Genomic DNA, 22,149 nt, shown 5'->3' with positions numbered 1-22,149 from the left:
TCCACATTCAAATAGTATCGGACAGCTTTACAGTCGTCCATTGCATAAACAGAAGAGGATCCAAATCCAACAAATTGAATCATGTAATGATAGCAATATTCCTATTAGCGGAAAAGAACCACTGGCATCTGTCAGCAATTCATCTGGCAGGAGTAAGGAATGTAATAGCAGACTCCCTGTCCAGAATGACCCCACTAGAATCAGAATGGTCACTGGACAACAATTCATTCAAATGGATTACGAATCAGATTCCGGGACTTCAGGTAGACCTCTTTGCCTCAGAGTCCAACCACATACTAGCCTGCTATGTAGCTCCCAACATAGACAACAATGCCTTTGCGATCGATGCAATGTCTCTAGATTGGAAAAAATGGGAGAGAATCTATCTTTTTCCTCCAGTGAACCTCCTCTTGAAGGTACTACACAAGCTACGATCATTCAGAGGCCAGCTGGCACTAGTGGCACCCAACTGGCCGAAGAGCAATTGGTATCCACTTATCATGGAGATGGAACTCAAACCCCAGAAGATTCCATCCCCGAACTTAACACAGATAGTACAAACGCAAACTGTGTCAGCCTCCTCAAGAATTCTGGATGCCCTAACTTTATGGACTTCATGAAGTTTGCGGCAAAAAAAGAAGCAAATATAGATCCATTAAATATTCTATTTGTGGAATCGGATAAACGAGATTCCACAATTAGACAGTATGATTCCGCAGTGAAGAAACTGGCTATATTTTTTAATGATATGAATGTACAAAAAATGGATATAAATCTTACAATTTCTTTCTTTAGATCATTACATGAGAAAGGCTTAGCTGCCAGCACTATTACCACAATTAAATCTGCCCTAAGAAAAATTTTTCAGGTAGGTTTCAATATTAATTTAACAGACACATACTTTTCCTCTATTCCAAAAGCATGTGCACGTTTGAGACCGGTCAACCGTCCTCAATCAATATCATGGTTCTTAAACGATGTTCTTAAACTGGCATCAGACTTGGACAATGATAACTGTTCTTATTCAGCACTACTAAGAAAAACATTATTTTTAGTAGCTCTGGCCTCTGGAGCTAGAATTTCTGAATTGTCAGCCCTTTCTAGAAATCCAGGACATGTGGAATTCCTCCAATCTGGGAAAGTTTTACTGTCACCAGATAGACAATTTTTAGCAAAAAATGAGGATCCACAGAATAGGTGGACTCCTTGGGAAATTATTCCTCTTCCAGAAGATGAATCATTATGTCCTGTTCATACACTTAAAACCTTTATGACCAGAACATCTCAAATAACAACGGGCCCTCTTTTTATAAGAGAAAAAGGGGGCACAATAACTTTATGAGGAATTAGGCAACAGATACTTTACTTTATTAAACAAGCCAATCCGGATTCAGTCCCACATGTCCATGATATCCGAGCAGTTGCCACCTCAACTAATTATTTTCAAAACATGAAGTTTGAAGACCTAAAAAAGTACACAGGTTGGAAGTCTCCAGCAGTGTTTAAGCGCCACTACCTTAGAAACCTACAGGCCCTAAAATTTTCAGCAGTGGCAGCTGGTACTGTGGTGGTTCCCGAAGAACAGACTGACGGTTCTCCTAAGAAACTTTTGAATGGAACTATTCCTTTGACTATCTCCCTTTGCATGACCCTTCTACCTGCATGACTCGCTCACACTCCCCACCATACTTTTTCCGGACCGGGCTAGATGCTTGTTGTTGATCCCGCTGCCGGATTAGGTTATAAGAATGCACATTTGTATATAGTTATTATTGCTATTAAGTATTGTTTTAAGTATAGCATAATACTTTGATTGGTCTACATGACATATAATTGTGACCAATGAGTTAATAATGTGTACAATTCAGTATTGAACAAATTAATACTGTTAAGGTTAAGGATATATTAAGAAATAATATGTACAATTTCAATATTGTACAAGTCAATACTGTTATTGTTAAGGATATATTAAGAAATTGTTTCTTACAATTATTGAGTTAGTAGTTTAAGTTATAATGTTAAGATTAAATAGTAAACTATTCATGACTCTTTATTCTGAATATCATTAACCTGGTTTTACATATAATTTTATACTAAAAACTTGTATAGCATTCTCTGGTATATTTTCATCGGCCGACAAAGGTCGACACCAGAAAAGGGATTTTGACATAGGAAAAATCTATTTCTGGGGGAAGACCTGTGTCGCCCGATGAACCCTAACCCTATTAACATTCTCTTCCCACCCTGACTAATCCAAGTTTATAGAACTAATCAGGAATGAAGATGGCGCGTGGGTAGTAGTAGTAGTAGTAGTGGCGAGCGAGGACGAGTAGTGGGATTTTGTTGTAGCGGCTCCCACCAAAGAGAGGGATTTTGAAGGGAATCTTCTAAATGGCAGAAGTCCTGTGGTTTGTGGTAACACAGTGCCCCTATACTATACCAACACCCTTTGGGTGATCGCGCTGGGGGTAGTAACCTCAGCATAACTATGTTAGCTTTTTCTCTGGTATATTTAGTTTATTTATACTAGAAAAATGAGTAACAGGGATTTTTCATCGGGCAACACAAGTCTTCCCCAAGAAATAGATTTTTCCTATGTCAAAATCCCTTTTTACAGCACAGTTTTCGGTTACAGCACCACAAGTGCCGTTCGTTGTCTAACGATTACCTCTTCCCAGCTTTAACCCATTTTTGTAGAAATACCGTTCAGACATAGACAGTAATGTTACCGACTGGTAGAGAGTAGTTTTGCCGATGACACACGAATAAGTAGAGAAATTACTTGTGATGAAGATAGGAACTTGCTACAAAGAGACCTTAACAAAGTATATGAATGGGCAGAGGTGAATAAGATGGTATTTAACTCTGATAAATTTGAATCAATAAATAATGGAGATAAAGAAGGAAAGTTATATGCATACAGGGGACATAATAACAAGACAATCACTAATAAGGAAGCAGTTAAAGACCTTGGTGTGATGTTGAATAGGAACATGTTATGCAATGATCAAATAGCAATTCTATTGGCAAAATGCAAAGCAAAAATGGGAATGTTGTTATGGCACTTCAAAACAAGAATAGCTGAACACATGATTATGCTTTATAAAACGTATATTCTTAGTCCACTTGAATATTGCAATATGATCTGGTACCCACATTACCAAAAGGATATTGCACAAATAGGGAGTGTACAAAGGTCCTTTACAGCTAGAATAGAAGAAGTTAAGGATCTTGACTACTGGGAAAGACTACAATTTTTAAAATGATATAGTCTAGAAAGGAGAAGGGAACGCTACATGATAATACAGGCATGGAAACAGTTAGAAGGAATTGCCGAAAACATCATGGAGCTAAATATATCAGAAAGAGCAAGCAGAGGTAGATTAATAGTGCCGAAAACTATACCAGGAAAACTAAGGAAAGCACACAGGACATTAATACACTATGCACCAGCATCGACAATGCAGTGTCTATTCAATGCCTTGCCAGCTCAGCTTAGGAATATATCAGGAGTGAGCGTAGATGTGTTTAAGAATAAGCTCAACAAATATCTAAGCTGCATCCCAGACCATCCAAGATTGGAAGATGTAAAATATACCGGAAGATGCATTAGTAATTCTCTGGTACACATTAGAGGTGCCTCACACTTAGGGACCTGGGGCAACCCGAAAAGATGTAAGGTCTGTAAGGTAAGGTAAGGTCTCTCAGCGTGTGTTTGACTCCAACCATACCTAAAGACTCGTCCCACTAAAACAACTTTAGAGCTGTTTGGTAGAACTCGTAGTAAAATAGTGTTACCATATGATTTTTCGAGGTCTTTCACCAAGGTGTAACGGGTGGACTTGTTCGTAACTATACCATGACATCTATCTATTTATCAAATATTAAGTTTATCTTAACTTATGCTTACCTCTAGGCACATGTATGGTAATACAGGCATGTGTTTTTAGAATAGTTACAAAAAGCTTCAGCTTCACCTGCTCCATGTTAAGGTCTTATTACCTTTAGTGAGTGGCAGTACATAAGAAATAATTTATGAGTACAAATCATACAGGTGGCAAACTTACCGCATACAAAGGATGACGAGATGTTGGTTGCGTAGGAGCAATATTAAACGAACGTAAAGCTCCTCCCACTAATCCTCCAGCTTCTACTGTCAATATTGGGAAGATGTCACCTGCACTTAAATCCCATATATGGAGTCTGAAAGGTGAAAATACGTATGTCTGAAAGGTGAAGATAGGTATATATGGTTCAAGTATCTGGCAATATGTATGTATTGTAGAATGAGCACTAATGTCATGAAATATGATCAAGAAGTTCAAAACACTATGTGCACTGAGGTTAAGTCTAGAACTTTATCATGAAAAACTTAACAGGTCTGGACAACAGTAGGCAATAAAAGTATTGAATGCACGTGTTCAAAAAAAAAATTGCTTTGACCTAAATAAAAGTGAACAGCTTGTAAACCACTTAAAATATGAATTAAAGCATTAATTTGCAAATAAATGAATTATAAATACTGTGTTTTAAGAATGAATGTAAAATATTGAAAATAGTAGCGTATCATTTTGGGCAAATACATTATATATTCTAAATTCAATCATATTATTAATTATAAAATCCTATAAAGAGGACCCAGCTACTGTATACTGCGAAGATTATCCTATTGTTAAGACCTCAGGTTTGTTAGCTATGAAAATTGCAAATTGATTAAAAACTTGTAATTTTCCACCATGCTTGCCCTGCCCAAAATCCATCATAAGCCTTGGATGTCTCTCATTCTTCTATGCTAACCCCCATCTGGAAGACTGAATGGAAGGTAAGACTACACACATGGTTATAATTTACTCTCTTCCTCCTCTTGCTCTGGCAAAGGGGACCGATGACATGAAGAAGGCTTAAGATCCCTAGCAGCACTGCCGGGCATCTTGTTTCCCACTGGTTGGAGAGGAACCCCTAATTACACACACAAACACACTGAAAGAAATCTCGGGCAAACAAAGCAACCAGCATGGAAGAAGTGTGAAAGCAACTGCTCTCGAAGGCGGTCAAAAAGACTGATGCACCATGAGGCTGCAAGGTGGTCAAAGAAAGAATGATACCTCATGAGGTTCCAAGCCTGGTCGGTGACTAGTTTCCACCCCAAAATACATGAGTTGCCAGATCCGACAGATTCCTTCTTTTACAATATCTGATTGTTTTTAACTGGCTTCCAGTTACAATATCTGATTGTTTTTAACTGGCTTCCACCTGGCACAAGAAGATTATCCTATTGTTTAGACTGAGGGTTTCTTGTTATTTAAAATTCCCACTCATCATAATTTCCAAGTAACTATTCACAAGGAAGGACATGCCAGAACCTCTGAAGAGCTTAGAAGACCCAGATGTAATTAGTCTAGTTCTCTTAGATGGCAGACAGTGAAGCCATATTTGATTATGGAAATACAGATACCTTCTTTAAATAATGGATGTAACAGAAGTTATATCTCTAAGTACAGTGGTCCCCCGTGAGTGTATTCACGGGGGATGCGTACCAGACCCCCCCGCAAATAGTTAGAATCCGCGAATAGTTGGAACCCCAATAAAAACGGTGAAAACAGCCTATATTGTTAATTAAATCTCAAGAAAAACCCACTAAAAATTTTTATACTTAGTTTTTTAATAGTTTTATCACAAAAAGTGCATTTTATGATGGAAAAAACCCCCCAGGAATTTCTGGATATTTTTCATAGAAAAATACTGCTAATTTTCCGTGAATAATGGGGGGAAATGTTTCCGAGAGAAATCACGAATCTGGAGAATGCGAATAAAGGAGGTCCACTGCAGTACACTTGTCAAGCACCTGACACATAAAGGTGGGTACGTATTGTACTTTCAGAAAAATACACCTCCTGGTGGAGGAGGATGCCTAAACCCCACGAACATTGCTCCTAAGTTGAATGAGGGGCACCTGGGAAACCTTTAATTGTTCATACGCGAACAAACCTTCGGTCTTAACAATTGGATAATTTTTTGGCACCTAGCTGGATCCAGGTAAATCATAGATGAAAAGCAAGGAATCTTGAGATCTGGCAATGCGTGCATATAGCGGGTGAAAACCAGTCAATAACCTGGAAGCTAACATGAAAAAGTCTTGAGAAAGTCCAATTCTTGAAACTTAAAGAAAATATGTATCAGACTACAGGAACGCAGCCTTGAATAAGGTGGTGTCCAAAAATACTTAAAAAGCAACAAGTGACACCAAAGGGGCTCACTGGAGGAGATTTAAATGTTCATAGAAGTCTTTGGAGCTTCTAGGAGTCAAAAGAAAATAATAAAGAACAAGTATAAAAACTTCTACTGCTGCTAGGGGCCTCTTCCTCAGCTGGAATCCTGAAGGGAGAATGGGTCCATAATCCAGTAAAAAAAGAAGAGCGAAAGCCAAATGACATCCACCCCATAGGGGGGTTAGTGCCATCAGTGCACCTCATGCGGTGCAATGCAGGCATTACTGAAGGTTCTTCGCAATATCCCTTCGGCCCTAGCTTCAAACCCCCTTTATTCCTTTTACTGTGTACCTCCATTCATATTCTCATTTCCATCTTACTGTCCACCCTCTTGTAACAATTGATTCATTGTGCAACTGCGAGGTTTACCTCCAGTTACACCTTTCAAACCTTTTCACTGATAATTCCTGTTTCAGTGCTGAATGGCCTTAGTTGCCCCAGTGCTTGGCATGTATGCCTAAAGTCTGTAAATCAATCAATCAACCAAATGACATTCATTAGAGATGAGAGAAAGTTGATAATATGGGAACCAAAGACAAGAGAAGGCAAGAATCCCATGTACTGTACCAGTCACAAATCATGTTGAGAATATGTAAAGAGCAAAGGGAAAGAATCTGCTATAAGTGCAACAGCCACTACAATTAACGAGAAGAGTTGTATTAGGATATGTCTGATAATTGAGTCTTAAGATGCAACCACCACAGAAAGTTGTAAAAATTATGGGAAAGGTTACTCTACCAATCTCTTCCATGCAAGAGGAAATTATTACCATTAATAGTAAGCATACAAGAGTTGAAAACCATTGCCACTATAGCCAAAAGCAGAGCAATGAGAATCGCTCAAGCTTTTGGTACACGTGGAGCCTCCCAGTTTGTCTGCGCTGCCCAAACAAGGAAGATTGTAAAGATACTTACTGCAAAGGACAGAATTGAAAGAGACGCCCAAATCATACTGCAGGATAAAAGTGTCAGAGCAAACACCAAAAAGACCTTAAGGGTAAGGGGCCCAATCCCCATACGAGATGGCACAAAGGAAAAGAAAATGAAAAAAACTTGCTATAAACCTGGAAAAGAGCTTGGTACAGACTTGGGAAGCACAGCACACATGTGATGGAATCAGCAATACACAGGATAGGATAGGAAGAATGGAAGATGTTGCAAGTGGATGGTGAGCTGCAGGCTGCGTTACTTGGCAGAACCTTTCTACTATGCATATCCAAAATCTCTTTTTAACAAATTCAACTCATAATTTTCAATAATTCTACAAATTCTCCTCGTCAATTTCAACAATCTACAAATTCTACTCATCATTTTCAATAATTCTACAAATTCTTCTGTGAAGCATGTTCTGGTCATTCTAATTACGTACGCTTCCCTGTCCTTTTGCTGGCTTGTTATAGCACATCTCTAAACCTTGATTCATGCCTACACTGCTTAAATTCTTCTCTCCATGTTGAACTTCATAACCACCCTTAAGAAAAGAATTAAAGACTGGTATGTTTTCTTCTAGTTACAAGCTATCCTCATAGTAAACAGAGCCCCACAATGCATAATTTACCTTTCCATAGTAAAAGAATGACAGTGCTCTCTAAAGCTTCCAGTTTCCCTCCCTGTCGGCTCTTATGATATCTCTCAATATTGTGACAAGTTCATATAAAAAGGTGTTCCAATAAAAAAGGACTTAACTTCTCTGCCCCTTTCCTCAGAAACATCATAAAGTCTGAAGGAAAATCTTGCAAAAGATGGTGTACATCTTTTACTTTCTTTCTTGCACTGTAATAGTCCTTTTCTGCACAGAAATCCTCAAGCTCCTTAAACTGTGTAAAGAGTAACTGATATTTTTCATATTCTGTGTTGGCAAAAAACTCAAACAATTGTAGTTGGTGCATAACTCCTCCTGAATAGTGATTGCCTTTTAGTACATTCTCGACTACTTTTGGGCCGAATACTTCTTCAGTGCCACTGTCCTCCACGTAGTGTCCTATGTATTTGTGTGAGCTGAAAGTTGCCTAAACCAAGAAAAATTGCCTAAACCAAAAAAATATTTTCAAATAGAGGGAAACGGCAAGAAGTCAAATAGTGAATATGTTTACAAATGACAAAACTTAGTGTAAAAATGTATTTTGAACAATTTCGAACTCGTGTAATTTTCTTCTAGAAGCACTCATTTGTGAAATACAGACAAATTTGCCTTCAAAAAACAGAAAAAATTATTTCTGGCATACTTTTTACTTGCACTACAAGGCATAATATAATTAAATGAATTCATGAATGCAAAGGCTTAGTGTAAAATTGTATTTTACACAACTTTGAACTCTGTCATTTTTTTCTGGAAGCCCTCAATCAAGAGATAGACACAAATTTTTGGACACAACCGATTTTGGTCTGGTGGCCATCTTGGACAAAATCTCCCCATATCAGAATCGTGTACCCAAGCTAAAAATCATTCCTAGACATCAAAGAAACATTTTGTGAAGAGAACTGCTGTATACACCTCCATGCAACAGTCACCACCTATGCGGCATCTAGACTAGTACTCTTCGTTTAATGATGGGGTTCCGTTCCAGCGACCACGTTGTTAAACGAATGCGTCGTTAAGCAAGTTATTTTCTTTATTTCAACAAATTGCATTAATTTTCAGTCATATACTATATACAACTAGTTTCTGACATAGCTTTTTATAGTTTTATTACTCATATATTTTAACTTCATCATTTTATAACTTCATAGTTTATAATTTTCTTTAAAATAGTGTACTTTAACACATTTAGCCTACATTTCTGATTTAGCCTAATAGTAAGTCAATACAGTACTAAACCTTTCTCAGAATTATTATCAGAGACTTTCATATCATAAATTTGGTATTTCATAATTATCGCTATTAGTTTCTTTGTCATTTATTTTGATTGTAGAGGGTAGTGAGATGAAAAAAAATACTGAATGAACTTCAACAATCACAGTGTATTTGATTGTTGCCATCAAAACGTAAACAAAGCAACCGCCATCCATTGATGAAAATGAACACTAAACTATTTGCTATTGGGATAAACTTTTTCCAGCATAGATAAAAATTTACGCTAGTACTTCTTACCTCTAGCATCACCTGGTCTCATGGGTGACATATCGAATATGTAAATACACAGTTGTATAAAAGAAATTATCAAAACTGTATTACATATAATTCTTTCAAGCATACTAAGAGTAAGGAATTCGTGCATGCCAAATGTCTCATTGTTCTGATTACAAGGTTTGACTTGGTAGAGACTTCCAAAGTGGAATATTTAAAAATGTATATTTATTTTTGAGTTAATACAAAAAAATATTTGACTTTACACATTCTCTTTTTATTACTAAGAATAATTTTCATGACAACAAAAGATACATGGCATAATTTTTGCTGTCTTGAAGTTGTAAACAATACGTGGCGCCACCCTGTCACTGTTGGCTGAGCAAAAAAACTAGTAATGGCGGCTGATTCAAGCCACACAACTAGAGTTCCCGAACCATAGAATGCCGATTTTAAGAGGTCCAACTGTATGTATAGCTTTTCTTTACAAAGTATATTAAAGCCTTATTGTTTTAGCCATAGATTTCAAGGTTTTCAAAACCTAGGCTACGTTAGATTATCAGCACTGAAAAGCCTTTCTCTTGGCCACAATTGGCAATATTTTTTATTTTACTTTTAAAGTAAGGGTTTTTTCTCTCTTCATGTTGCCGTCACAACTCTGACTTGTCGTAAAACGAGTACGTCGTTAAATGAGGGTACCTGTCATAAGTTTTGAGACATGGTATACAGTCTTCAAAAAGTATCCTATATTTCACCACTTGCACCACTTCTAAACTCAAATTCATTCTCTCTCTCTCTCTCTCTCTCTCTCTCTCTCTCTCTCTCTCTCTCTCTCTCTCTCTCTCTCTCTCTCTCTCTCTCTCTTTCTTTCTTATAAGCTGTTTTCATTGAATATCTGAGGCTAAGGGTTATCCAGACATACAGCATACAGAGCATGGTCAGCAGATCCCTGTCTTCCTTGCTCGTAATTGGGAAATGATAATCAATCTAAGGTGAGCATCAGCAGTGGCTTGCCACACATTTTTTAGTGACAGATGCTGGACTTTGCAATGCAATACAGCCAAGATTAATGTGAATTAGAATTTGCACAGAAAGATTTTAAACATCCTGTTACAATTTAACAAGTTTACTACTAAAACAGTTCTGCATGTTAATTTTCTATTAAGAGGAATTAATTTCATAAAAAATATATACTGTGTGAGCCAATTTTATATTTTGACAAGCGCACCTACTTAGTGGCAATATTTTGGGAGTAAAATAACAGCTGCATTCTTATTGTTCAAATAATCAGTTATATAATCAAGCATCTGATTATTGTATAATCTTATAAAAGGGATTTTGACGAAGGAAAAATCTATTTCTGGGTGATTGGCTCGTGTCGCCCTATGAAAGGATCCTTAATATCATTCTTTCTAGGTAAAATTAATCTAAAATTACCAGAGAAAAACAAAATTAAGAAAATGTCAGTAAAACTGACTCGCTCACTCTTAAAAAGAAGTGTCGGTATGATAATAGGGGCGAGTGTGGAACACTACCACGAGACAATCACCAATTAGAACTTCCAATCAGAATCCCCCCAAGAGAGAGCTGATACCAACGGGCGATGCAGCCGCTACTACTACTACTAGAGGACGCCACGGACAACAGCGCCCCTAGCGGACATCCTTAATCTAAAAACATCTAAAAACATCTTGTCCTGTAAGGGGGGGAACAAACCATAAAGGGGGGGTTTCATAGGGCGACACGAGCCAATCACCCAGAAATAGATTTTTCCTTCGTCAAAATCCCTTTTCTGGGCTCAGCTCGTGTCGGCCTATGAAAGAGTACCAGAGAAACAGACAAGATGGGAAAAAAGGAACAATGAAAAGCAGTGTAAAATGATGGATATAATATAAGTAAATCAATTACAGCATACAAACTAAGCACTTAAACTAACTTATACTAAATAGTAAAACAATAGAACGTTAGTAATCTTAAAGTACTTAAATGGTAATAAAAGTAAATTACAATGATGCATGTAATATAAACAAAAAGGGATTTACTTAACATATTTACAAAATATACAAACTCAATGTGTCCTACCCTAGCATAAAAATAAGGGTAGGTACACTGAAGTCCATCATTAATACAAGTATGGCAAAATATATACAAACACATCGTGTCCTACCCTAGCATAAAAATAAGGGTAGGTACACTGAAGTAAATTATCAGTACAAGTGTGGATGTCCCTAGCAAAAAAATAAGGGACAATCCACTATATGATTCAACGGCTAAGGCTATGATATTCGAGTAGCCTGGCGATAGGGTGAGGCATGTTGGATGATGTAGGTAGAAAGGAGACCTGGATCTATACTACAACTACTATACAGTATCAGGGGAAACAATGTTTCCCGCTGCTACTGCTGAAAACTTTAAAGATTCCAAGGACTTTAAATAATGCCGTTTAAAGACTGTCGGGGATTTCCATCCAGTATACTTTCTAAGATCCTCAAAGTTCATATGTTGAAAATAATTAATTGAGGTGGCTACTCCCCTGATATCATGTGCTTTTGGGAATGACTCAGGGTTGGCTTGTTTAATGATTGATTGATTGATTGAGAGTTATCTGGCGTCACAACTACCAGGGTCACCGACACCGAATACTAAATGTGATCTTTTAACTTTTATAATATATTATACAACATTCAAAATACCTTTATCTTTATGAGAGACATACGTATAAATTTGATTTAAGAAAATAAAATAAATTTCTGATAAAAGTAAAAATAATATTCCGATAAAAAGAATTGTGATTAATCACAACCGTAAAATTATTTAAAAAAAAAAAAAAGAATATGTATATACTAAGACAGCACAGCTGTCAGATATATTTGAGAAGACCAGCTTCTTTGATAAAAGAGATAATGTTATAAATACATGCGCTTTCTCCCAACAGTTTTTGCCATGCTATAATTACCCCCTGCTTCACTACTATAACTAAAAAAACGATTCCTAAGTTCCACCAGACTGGGACACTCAACCAGCAAATGCCTAACGGTTAGCGGAACTAAGCAATCGTCACAGAAGGGCTCAAGCTCCCCATCCATCAGATAGCCATGAGTTAAACGCGTATGGCCAATACGTAATCTACACAATACAACCTCCCACTTCCTTGGCATTAGGTCATATTTCCAAGGGTGTGTCTGACTAGTAATTTCTTTCATTTTATTTTATTGGGCCTACTCTGTCCCACTGAAGTACCCATAACTGCTGGATGGATTTCCATATATCATAGAATGTATCACGATATGGAACAGGGCATTTTCTTGGTATCAAAGTTTGCGCAGCTGATTTGGCTAGCTTGTCTGCCTCTTCGTTTCCTGATATGTTCACATGAGCAGGAACCCAACAAAAAGAAACAATGCTCCCTCTATACTGGTGCAAGAAAATCCACTGCAAGATCTTCAACACCAAGGGATGATCAGTATTAAAGACTTCCAGGGACTGTAAGGCACTTTTGGAGTCACAAAATATTGTGTAGCTACACACTGGGAGTGTTGTAATATGTTCCAGTGCTACTAGGATGCCATACAATTCAGCTGTAAAGTTTGAGGCAATAGAAGGAAGTGCACCTCTTCGGTTAAAAGATTCGCTAAAAACTCCATATCCAACGCCAGCACTGGACTTAGAGCCATCAGTAAATATAAAACTTGTATCTACATGCTCTGATACATGCTCTAAAAATATGGCCCTCATTTCCTCATCAGATTTATCCCTCTTTGCTCCACTGAAGTACCTACAGAATTTCACATCAGGTAACCTCCAGACAGGAGTACTGGGATACACAAAGGGGATAATGGGAAATTTTCTAATATTCGTATCCTCTAAAATTGTTTTAATTCTATAGCTAAAAGGAGTGGGATACCTTGGATGACTTTCGTAAAAACCGTTAAAAATATTTCTATTTGCCACAGCAAATGCCAGAGATTTGGGAGTCTTTGCACTAAACTAAACCAGTACCGAAGTAATGATGACTGGCGATAGAGTTCAAGGGGCATCTCTCCTGCATCAACTAGCATACTAGGTATTGGTGACGAACGGAAAGCTCCTGTGGCTATACGAATACCTGAATGATGCACTGAATCTAAAATTTTTAAGTTACATGAGGAAGCTGAAGAATAAACTTCACAACCATATGACAGCTTTGACAAGATTAAAGATTTATGAAGCTTCAGTAAAAGATTTCTATCAGCTCCCCAACTGGTGTGAGAAAGCACCTTCAAAATGTGTAGAGCTTCTAGGCTCTTTGCTTTTATATGTTTGATATGGGGGACCCAAGTCATCTACTGTCAAAAACTAGGCCTAAGAAGTGTGCTTGTTCTACACATGGGCGGGGATTCTACGGCCACAAACAAATATAGGTCAGGATCCAGGAATGTACTCCCCTGCATCCGACAGAAGTGGACAGCAGTAGTCTTGCTTACAGAGATTTTAAAACCCTGTTTCTCAGCCCAACTTACTATTTATTTATTGTTAATTGTAGCTTTCTTTCTGCTACAGTCATCCGGGTGGCAGCAAAGGATATTGACAAGTCATCCACAAACAGTGTCTTTAAAACCTCTCTTGGAATGACAGCTGCAACACTGTTTATGGCTAGAGCAAAAAGTGTTACACTGAGAACACTACCCTGGGGAACACCTTCTTCTTGGCACCTTTTCTCTGATAAAATACTGCCAACTTTAACTTTAAAATACCTACGATGTAAAAAGGATTTCACAAATAAAGGTAATTTGCCTCGTAGACCACTATTATGCATAGTCTTCAGAATCCCATGTCTCCAAGCAGTGTCATATGCCTTTTCTATATCAAAAAACACTGTCACATGGTGTTGCTTGGAGGCAAAGGCCTCACAGATAGAAGCTTCAAGTTGCAGTAAGATGTCCAGGGTGGAGTGCATTTTTCGAAAACCACACTGAGAAGGTGTTAGAATATTGTTGTGCTCTAGATACCACATCAGTCTTACATTTACCATTTTTTCCATCAACTTACACAAACAGCAAGTTAAAGCAATGGGGCGGTAACTTGCTGCACAGAGAGGATCTTTTCTAGGCTTAAGGAATGGTAACATGGTAGCTAATTCCCATATGGTAGGGTAGCTGCTTTCATCCATATTCGATTGATAATACTTATTATAAAAAGTTTTGTGTCCTGAATGTGTGTAAAATTTCATAAGGAATCTCATCTGGACCAGGGGCAGTGTTCTTGCTCCTAGATAAAGCAGAGTCAAATTCCCTCTCAGAAAACGGCATATTATGATTCAGCACTTTCTTTGCTGAAAAGTCAGTACCTGTTGTTCTTCCATCATTCTGAAATTATGTCCTGGGGAACTATCTGATTTCTCAGAGACTCGAGCGAAGTGTTCTGAAAATGTATTACTAACTTCTCTGGCATCTGTGACATGATTATTATTCACTTTAATTACTGGAGGAGGATTGGGTGTAAATTTACCCTGAATTTTTCTTATTTTCTTCCAAATGCTACAAACTGGTGTTCTGCTGTTAATAGAGGATACATATCCGGCCATGATTGTCTCTGGCAGCTTTCATGGCTTTTCGAAATCGTGCCCTACACTGTTTGTAAATTATGACATTGTCCAAGGTGCGGTGTCTACGGCACCTGGTCATGAGTCCTTGTAGCTCGGTGTAACAGCCTTAAGTCTTCTGACCACCACGGTACTGGGCCGTCCTCCTGAATAGTCCTTTTGTTCGAGGAGGCGAGTGCAGACCTGCAGTATGTAATGTTCCATTGAGTAGATCAATGGCATCATCTACACTTGGGAAATCTTTTGCATTCCCCTCCAACTCACTCAAATCTTTGAATTTTCTCCAATTTGCTTTCTCTAAACACCATCTTGGTGATCTCGGGATAGGTGGGCCTTCATTGGTGTCGAATCACAAATTGGAGAATGAATCACTGGTATGGTCCAGTCATCACTTGTTCTCCTCCAACTAAAATCAACACTGCAGTTGGAGCTACATATTGAAAAGGTCGATGCAGGAGACGGTGCCTGTCTGAATGTGGTAATGGGTAGGTTCTCCAGTATTAAGAAGACCTATATCTTCATTTTCTATTAATGATGCCATCATATTCCCTTTTTGGTTTGATGTTACATCTCCCCACAATGGATGTCTACTGTTGAAGTCACCACAAGTAGAAGGAATGGCTCTGGTAGTTGCTGCATCAAGTGTATTAAAGTTCTTCTTGGGAGACATGGCTATTGGGCGGAATGTAAAGGGAACATATAGTATATTGCCTCCTCAAATTAATTCGTACAGCCACAGCTTGAAGTGGAGTATTAGTTTTACTTTGTAGTGTGGAGCATCTCGACGGATGTAGATGAGGGATCCACCATGATTTCCCACCTGTAAATCAAATTTAGTTCTATAGTGAACATATTCCCTAGGACAAGGGGTATATTCACCTAAGCATAGTCTCCTGCCAAACATATCCTTATCCCCTACAGGAGAGTGCTCATAGATTAAAAGCTTCACTTCCTCATACTTCGCTCGCAGTCCCTGACAGTTCCACTGAATAATGGAAGTGAATTTATTCACGTTTAGAGGACAACATTGTGGTTCCTTTTTACAAGACTGGGAGAGTTCTTTTTTCTACTAAGGGGAGGCATTTGATGGAAGGTTTTGTTGGCTTCTTGGGAGGAATTATCACCTTCGTAGAGCCAACAGTGTTTTTGATACTGAAGGGTTTTTTAGTTTCTTCGCTCTCCATCTCTATCGAGATGGAGAGAGCAGAGGTGTTCTCTAAAGAGACCACCTCAAGTGTCTCTGTACTGCTGGCAGTAGCCAGCTCTGCCTCTGATGAGGCAGAAGTACAGCGAGGACTGGCACCGGGGGACCAGCATCTGCTGGTTTGTCCTCCAAAGAGGAGTTGGCACCAACAGAAGCTGGCACCAGACCAGCAACCACTGGCCTTGCCTCCAAAGAGGCAGATGGTGGAGGGTGTATCTCAACTGGCACTTCAATTTTCTTCAATTCCACACTAGGGTCTTTCTTGTTGGTTCTAGTGAACCTTGTCTTTATATTCTCATCATCAGTTGACTCAGATGATTCAGTTAGCTGTCTTTTTAATGATTCTTTATTTGATTTTCTTTGTGCTCTTAACTTCGGGTGTTTTTATTGTCTCTTTCCTTTGGCTTTTAATTTTGCTACTACAGTAGCAAAACTTAGACCGGGTCTTACAATCTTTGCTTTGGCTCTCTCTCGTGCTTCCTTAAATGTTGTTCTTTCAATCACTCTAATTGCTTGTATTTCCTTTTCAAGTAAATATATATCACACTGCTGAGATGACGAGGCATGTCCCTCACCACAGTGAACACATTTAGGTTCCCTGGTGCACATTCCATGCTCATCCTCTCCACAGTTGACACAGACTGCAGGCTTTTCTTGCAATTTGGATCGACACGATTGTAGGGTGTGTCCAAAATGCTGGCAATGGAAACACCTTCTGGGTCTTGGGATGTACAACTTTATCTTAAACCTATACCAGGCTGCATAGACATATTCCGGAAGTCCTTAAAGTACTAAAAGTTAATATTAAGGTAGGCTGAGGTATTCTATTATTTTCAACCTTCTTTGTCATCCTGTCAACCTTTATTACACCCTGGTCTTTTAATTCTGTTAAAAGTCTCTCCTCAGAAAAAGCCATCAATTGAGGGGCATAAATCAAGCCCTTGCTGGAGTTCAGGCTAAAGTGGGGAGTGCACTCAACCGTAATTCCCGCAAGGTCCGACAATCCCATCAACTTACTGCTCTCCTCTGGGGAGATGCTTTCTATAAGGAGCATATTTCCATTTTGGGCTGTTATTTTTGGCTGTCTGCCACAACATTTCAAACGATTCCCCTGTGTACTTGGAAAAATTGTCAATATTGTCACCTTCAAGCTTCAAATTCAGGTATTTATTAAATGAATTGGTACAAAGACCCCAGGAGCTATTTCACACTTTTTGTTTTTCTTCATGGCATATGGTTCCAGTGTGACAATACTGGAGCCAGATGCTTTTGTGAGATTTCTTGGCGGTATATCTACTCGCATTGCTTTGGGTCGTCATCTGTGTCTGTCTGTCATTCGGTCCAGGGGTACTACCCTGATCAAAGGGACCGACCATGATTGATTGAAGTTCGGGTTCCGTGGACAAGTCCTTTGACAAAAGCATAGGGTCGTCAGCCGAAATAGGGGGGTTGCCATAGAACGTGAAAAACATAGTTCATCCAGATATTCCCCATACCACCATGGAGTCACACTTAGAGGACGGGTCATCCCTTTCATTATGGGTCGTCTCCTAGGGGTAATTACTGGAGTATACACCCTATATTCCAGTGCTAAGGCGTCATGATGTCCGTCGAGATCAGACCCGGCACTGAGGATAGGGTTTGACATTAAACTTTCCCCTCGCTCAACCACGTCAGGTACTAGAGTTCTACGGGTGAGGTGGCATGCCGTCCATCCTCACCCTCCTTCAAATCCCAAGATTTAGACTAAATCATGTCCAAAACCAAGCCAATAGTCATCATCATAGAATCCATACCTTATAGGGGGAGGAAGGCAGAAAGATGAAACTTTTTTAGTAGAAAAAAAAAGGGCTGACTTATTTCGTTGGATCAACAGCTGGGCACCAAGGCCCAGCGAGAAAGCAGTTCCCACCAGGCATCAGGGCCCAGCTGCTGAACCCTAAGCCCCCCATCCTCGGCAAGGCTTCAGCATCTGGGGGGCTTGTTTAATGAAGTAAAGGATTTGTTTGTCTAATACCTTTTACTGACAAAGTACCACCTTTTTCTTCTCTGAAGAGAGCACCTGAGGATCTTGAAGAAGTACGAGATAGAAAGGCTCTAAGAGTTGATACTGGGCAGAGAGAAGGATCCTGTGGAAGTGGGATAACCTTCCAAGGAGCCCACCTTGCAAGAGGATCCTCATTTTTGGCTAAAAAACGCTACGATCCGGAGCAAGTAGAACTTCTCCTGATGGGAGCATTCCACATGACCCGCATCCCTGGATAGAGCCGACAGTTCTGAAATTCTAGCTCCTGAGGCTAGGCTTAATAAGAATAATGTCTTCCTCAGGAGCATTATGAATGTACAAGATGAGTTGTCAGTATCTGAAGCTAGTTTGAGGACATCATTTAAGAACCATGAAACTGTAGTAGGCCTCTGAGAAGGTCTAAGTCTACCACAGGCTTTGGGGATAGATGTGAAATAAGATTCAGTCAGATCTATCTGAAAACCTACTTGAAAGATTTTCTTCAAAGCTGATTTATGAGTGGTAATAGTGCTAGCTGCTCCAAACCTTTTTCAAACAAGGATCTGAAAAAGGATATAGCCAGATTAACTGTCATGGTTGTGGTGTTCGATTCTCTCAAGAAAGATGCTAATTTTTTAACAGCTGAGTCATATTGTCTAATGGTTGACTCTCTCTTATCTGATTCTAGGAAGAGAATATTCTGTGGATCAATATCAGCATCTTATTAGCCACAAACTTCATGAAGTCCATAAAGTTAGGGTCTGGAGAATTCCTGAGGAGAAGCGAACACAGTCCTCATTTGTACTGATTGTGATAGCTTGGGATTGGGGATCCGTTGAGGTCAGAGACCCAATTCCAGAAGAAGAGGATACCAGTTGCTCTTGGGCCAGTCCGGTGCAATCAGAGCTACTATCCCTTTGAAAGACCTTAGTTTGCTTAGGACTTTCAAGAGAAGATTCACTGGAGGAAAAACATAAATCCTCCTCCACTGATTCCAGTCCAATGACAGGGCGTCCGTGGCATAAGCCAGAGGGTCCAGGTTGGGGGCCACATAGCAAGGGAGCTTGTGGTTCGCTTGTGAGGCGAAGAGATCCACTTGGAGACCTGGGACTCTCAGGCTTACCCACTGGAATGACCCGTCGTCTAGAGACCACTCTGATTCCAGAGGAACTGACCGGGACAGGGCGTCTGCTATCACATTCCTTACTCTGCAGGTGAGTGGCAGACAGATGCCATTTGTGTTTGTTTGCTAATGCAAAAATGGCTATCATGACGTGATTCACATGCTTGGATTTGGACCCTCCTCTGTTGATGCAATGAACTACCACTGCACTGTCCAAAACTAGCCTTAGATGAGACTTCTTCGGGGGAAGCAGTCTCTTCAGAGTAAGAAATACTGCCATTGCTTCCAACACGTTTATGTGGAGCTGGCGAAATTGAACTGACCAAGTCCCCTGAACCTGTTTGAACTGAGAGTATCCCCCCCACCCGGACAGGGATGCATCCGTCGTGAATGGTTAACACTGGAAGGGGATATTGAAGGGGTACTTTCTTGGCTAAGTTCTTTACTTTTGACCAAGGCCGTAGTTGATTGCGGAGGATCTGTGGAATTACTGACAACTTGTCTCGATATTTGGAGTTTGCTCTTGACCGCCAAATTCGATTTATATCTTTCAGCCTTGCCTTCAAAGGATATCTGTTACCGAAGCAAACTGAAGGGATCCTAGGATTCTCTCCTGGTTTCTCCTTGACGTTTGTTTGCATTTGAGAAATTGCCTGACAGATTTTGCTATTTCCTTCCGTTTGGCCACTGGAATTGACAGATTGTGGGAAGACAAATCCCATTGGATTCCTAGCCACTGAAACGAGATTCAGGAGTAAGTCTGGATTTCGTTTTGTTTATCTGGAACCCCAGATGTTCCAGAAAGTGAACTACCTTTTTGGTGGCTTTGAGACATTCCTCGACTGTTGGTGCCCAGATCAACCAATCGTCGAGGTATGCTGCTACCATGATTCCCTGAGCTCTCAATTGTTGTACAACCACTTCTGCTATTTTTGTGAATACCCTGGAGGCTACATTCAGACCGAAGGGCATCACTTTGAATGAGAATGTTTGATTTCCTAGCCTGAATCCTAGGAATGGGCGGAAGTGCCTGGCTATAGGGATATGATAGTATGCGTCCTTACAGACCTTACAGACCTTACATCTTGTTCGGGTTGCCCCAGGTCCCTCAGTGTGAGGCACCTCTAATGTCTACCAGAGAGTTGCTAGTACATCTTCCGGTATATTTTGCATCTTCCAATCTTGGATGGTCTGGGATGCAGTTTAGATATTTGTCGAGCTTATTCTTAAACACATCTACGCTCACTCCTGATATATTCCTCAGATGAGCTGGCAACGCATTGAATAGACGCTGCATTATCGATGCTGGTGCGTAGTGGATTAATGTCCTGTGTGCTTCCTTATTTTTCTGGGTACTAGTTTTGGGCACTATTAATCTACCTCTGCTTGCTCTTTCTGATATTTTTAGTTCCATGATATTTTCTGCTATTCCTTCTATCTGTTTCCATGCCTGAATTATCATGTAGCGTTCTCTTCTCCTTTCTAGACTATATAATTTTAAGAATTGTAGTCTTTCCCAGTAGTCTAGGTCCTTAACTTCTTCTATTCTAGCTGTAAAGGACCTTTGTACACTCTCTATTTGTGCAATATCCTTTTGATAGTGTGGGTACCATATCATATTGCAATATTCAAGTGGAACTACGAACATATGTTTTATAAAGCATAATCATGTGTTCAGCTTTTCTTGTTTGAAGTGCCGTAACAACATTCCCATTTTTGCTTTACATTTTGCCAACAGAGTTGCTATTTGATCATTGCATAACATGTTCCTATTCATCATCACACCAAGGTCTTTAACCCTCTTACGCCGATTGGACGTATTAAACGTCGAGTCAAAATGTCTCCCGTATGCCGATTGGACGTATCATACGTCGGCTCCAAAAAAAGTTTTTTTAAAAATTCGCGGAAAAATACTTATAGGCTACCAGCCGAAAACTTTTGTATCACGCGCCTTGGGGGATGCTGGGAGTTCAACGGATCAAGGCGTTGTTTTGTTTACAATCGCTACGCAGGCGCGCAAGCGCGAATTTCTTTCTTATCGCACTAAAAAGTATCAGTGACACATCTCGGAAATTATTTCGTCACTTTGACATAATTATTGCACCATTTTAAATTATCCTTTACATGAAGTATTATATAGAAAATGTGCGCAATTTCATGCACAATTACAAACTAAAAAATACTCTGATTGTAGCTTTTATCAATTTGAAATATTTTCATATAAATAACGATAAGTGCAAAAATTTCAACCTTCGGTCAACTTTGGACTCTACAGAAATGGTCGAGAAACGCAATTGTAAGCTAAAATTCTTATATTATAGTAATATTCAATCATTTGCTTCATTTTGCAACAAATTGGACGTCTCTAGCACAATATTTCGATTTATGGTGAATTTATGAAAAACTTTTTCCTTACGTTCGTGCGATTACTCTTCCGATAAATTTTTTCGTGCGATTGTCCTAATGTTTGCACCCTTTAAATTTGTTACCGTTACATAAAGTTTTATATATGGAAATGCGCAATTTCATGCACAATACAACAAAAGACAACCCATGGTTGTAGCTTTTTATCAGTTTGAAATATTTTCATATAAATAACGTTAGTGCAAAAAATTTCAACTTTCGGTCAGCTTTGACTCTACCGAAATGGTCGAAACGCAATTGTAAGCTAAAACTCTTATATTCTAGTAATATTCAATCATTTACCTTCATTTTGCAACGACTTGGAAGTCTCTAGCACAATATTTTGATTTATGGTGAATTTATGAAAAAAAAAAAAAATTACGTTCGCGAGGTAACTCTTCCGAAAAAATCAGAATTTTTTTTTTTGTGCGATTGTCGAATGTTTGCACCATTTAAAATTAGCTGTTTCATAAGTTTTATATATGAAATGTGCGCAAT

General features: G+C 39.1%; 1 protein-coding gene across 3 annotated transcripts in view; it reads right to left on the bottom strand.

Annotated features, from left to right (window-relative positions):
• LOC135216300 (cytoplasmic dynein 2 intermediate chain 1-like) overlaps positions 1–22,149 on the bottom strand; it is a 404,990-nt gene that overhangs the window by 50,319 nt on the left and 332,522 nt on the right. For all 3 annotated transcript variants that reach the window (XR_010314849.1, XM_064251471.1, XM_064251472.1), the window contains exon 17: positions 4,068–4,203. Coding sequence is in view for 2 of the 3 variants with exons in the window: in XM_064251471.1 (XP_064107541.1) it covers positions 4,068–4,203 (136 nt within the window). In the remaining variant the exon portion in view is untranslated. The remainder of the gene's footprint in view (positions 1–4,067; positions 4,204–22,149) is intronic.

The sequence above is a fragment of the Macrobrachium nipponense genome, chromosome 6, assembly GCF_015104395.2.
Source record: "Macrobrachium nipponense isolate FS-2020 chromosome 6, ASM1510439v2, whole genome shotgun sequence".
Lineage (NCBI taxonomy): Eukaryota > Metazoa > Arthropoda > Malacostraca > Decapoda > Palaemonidae > Macrobrachium > Macrobrachium nipponense.
This window is presented reverse-complemented; position numbering and strand designations above follow the sequence as displayed.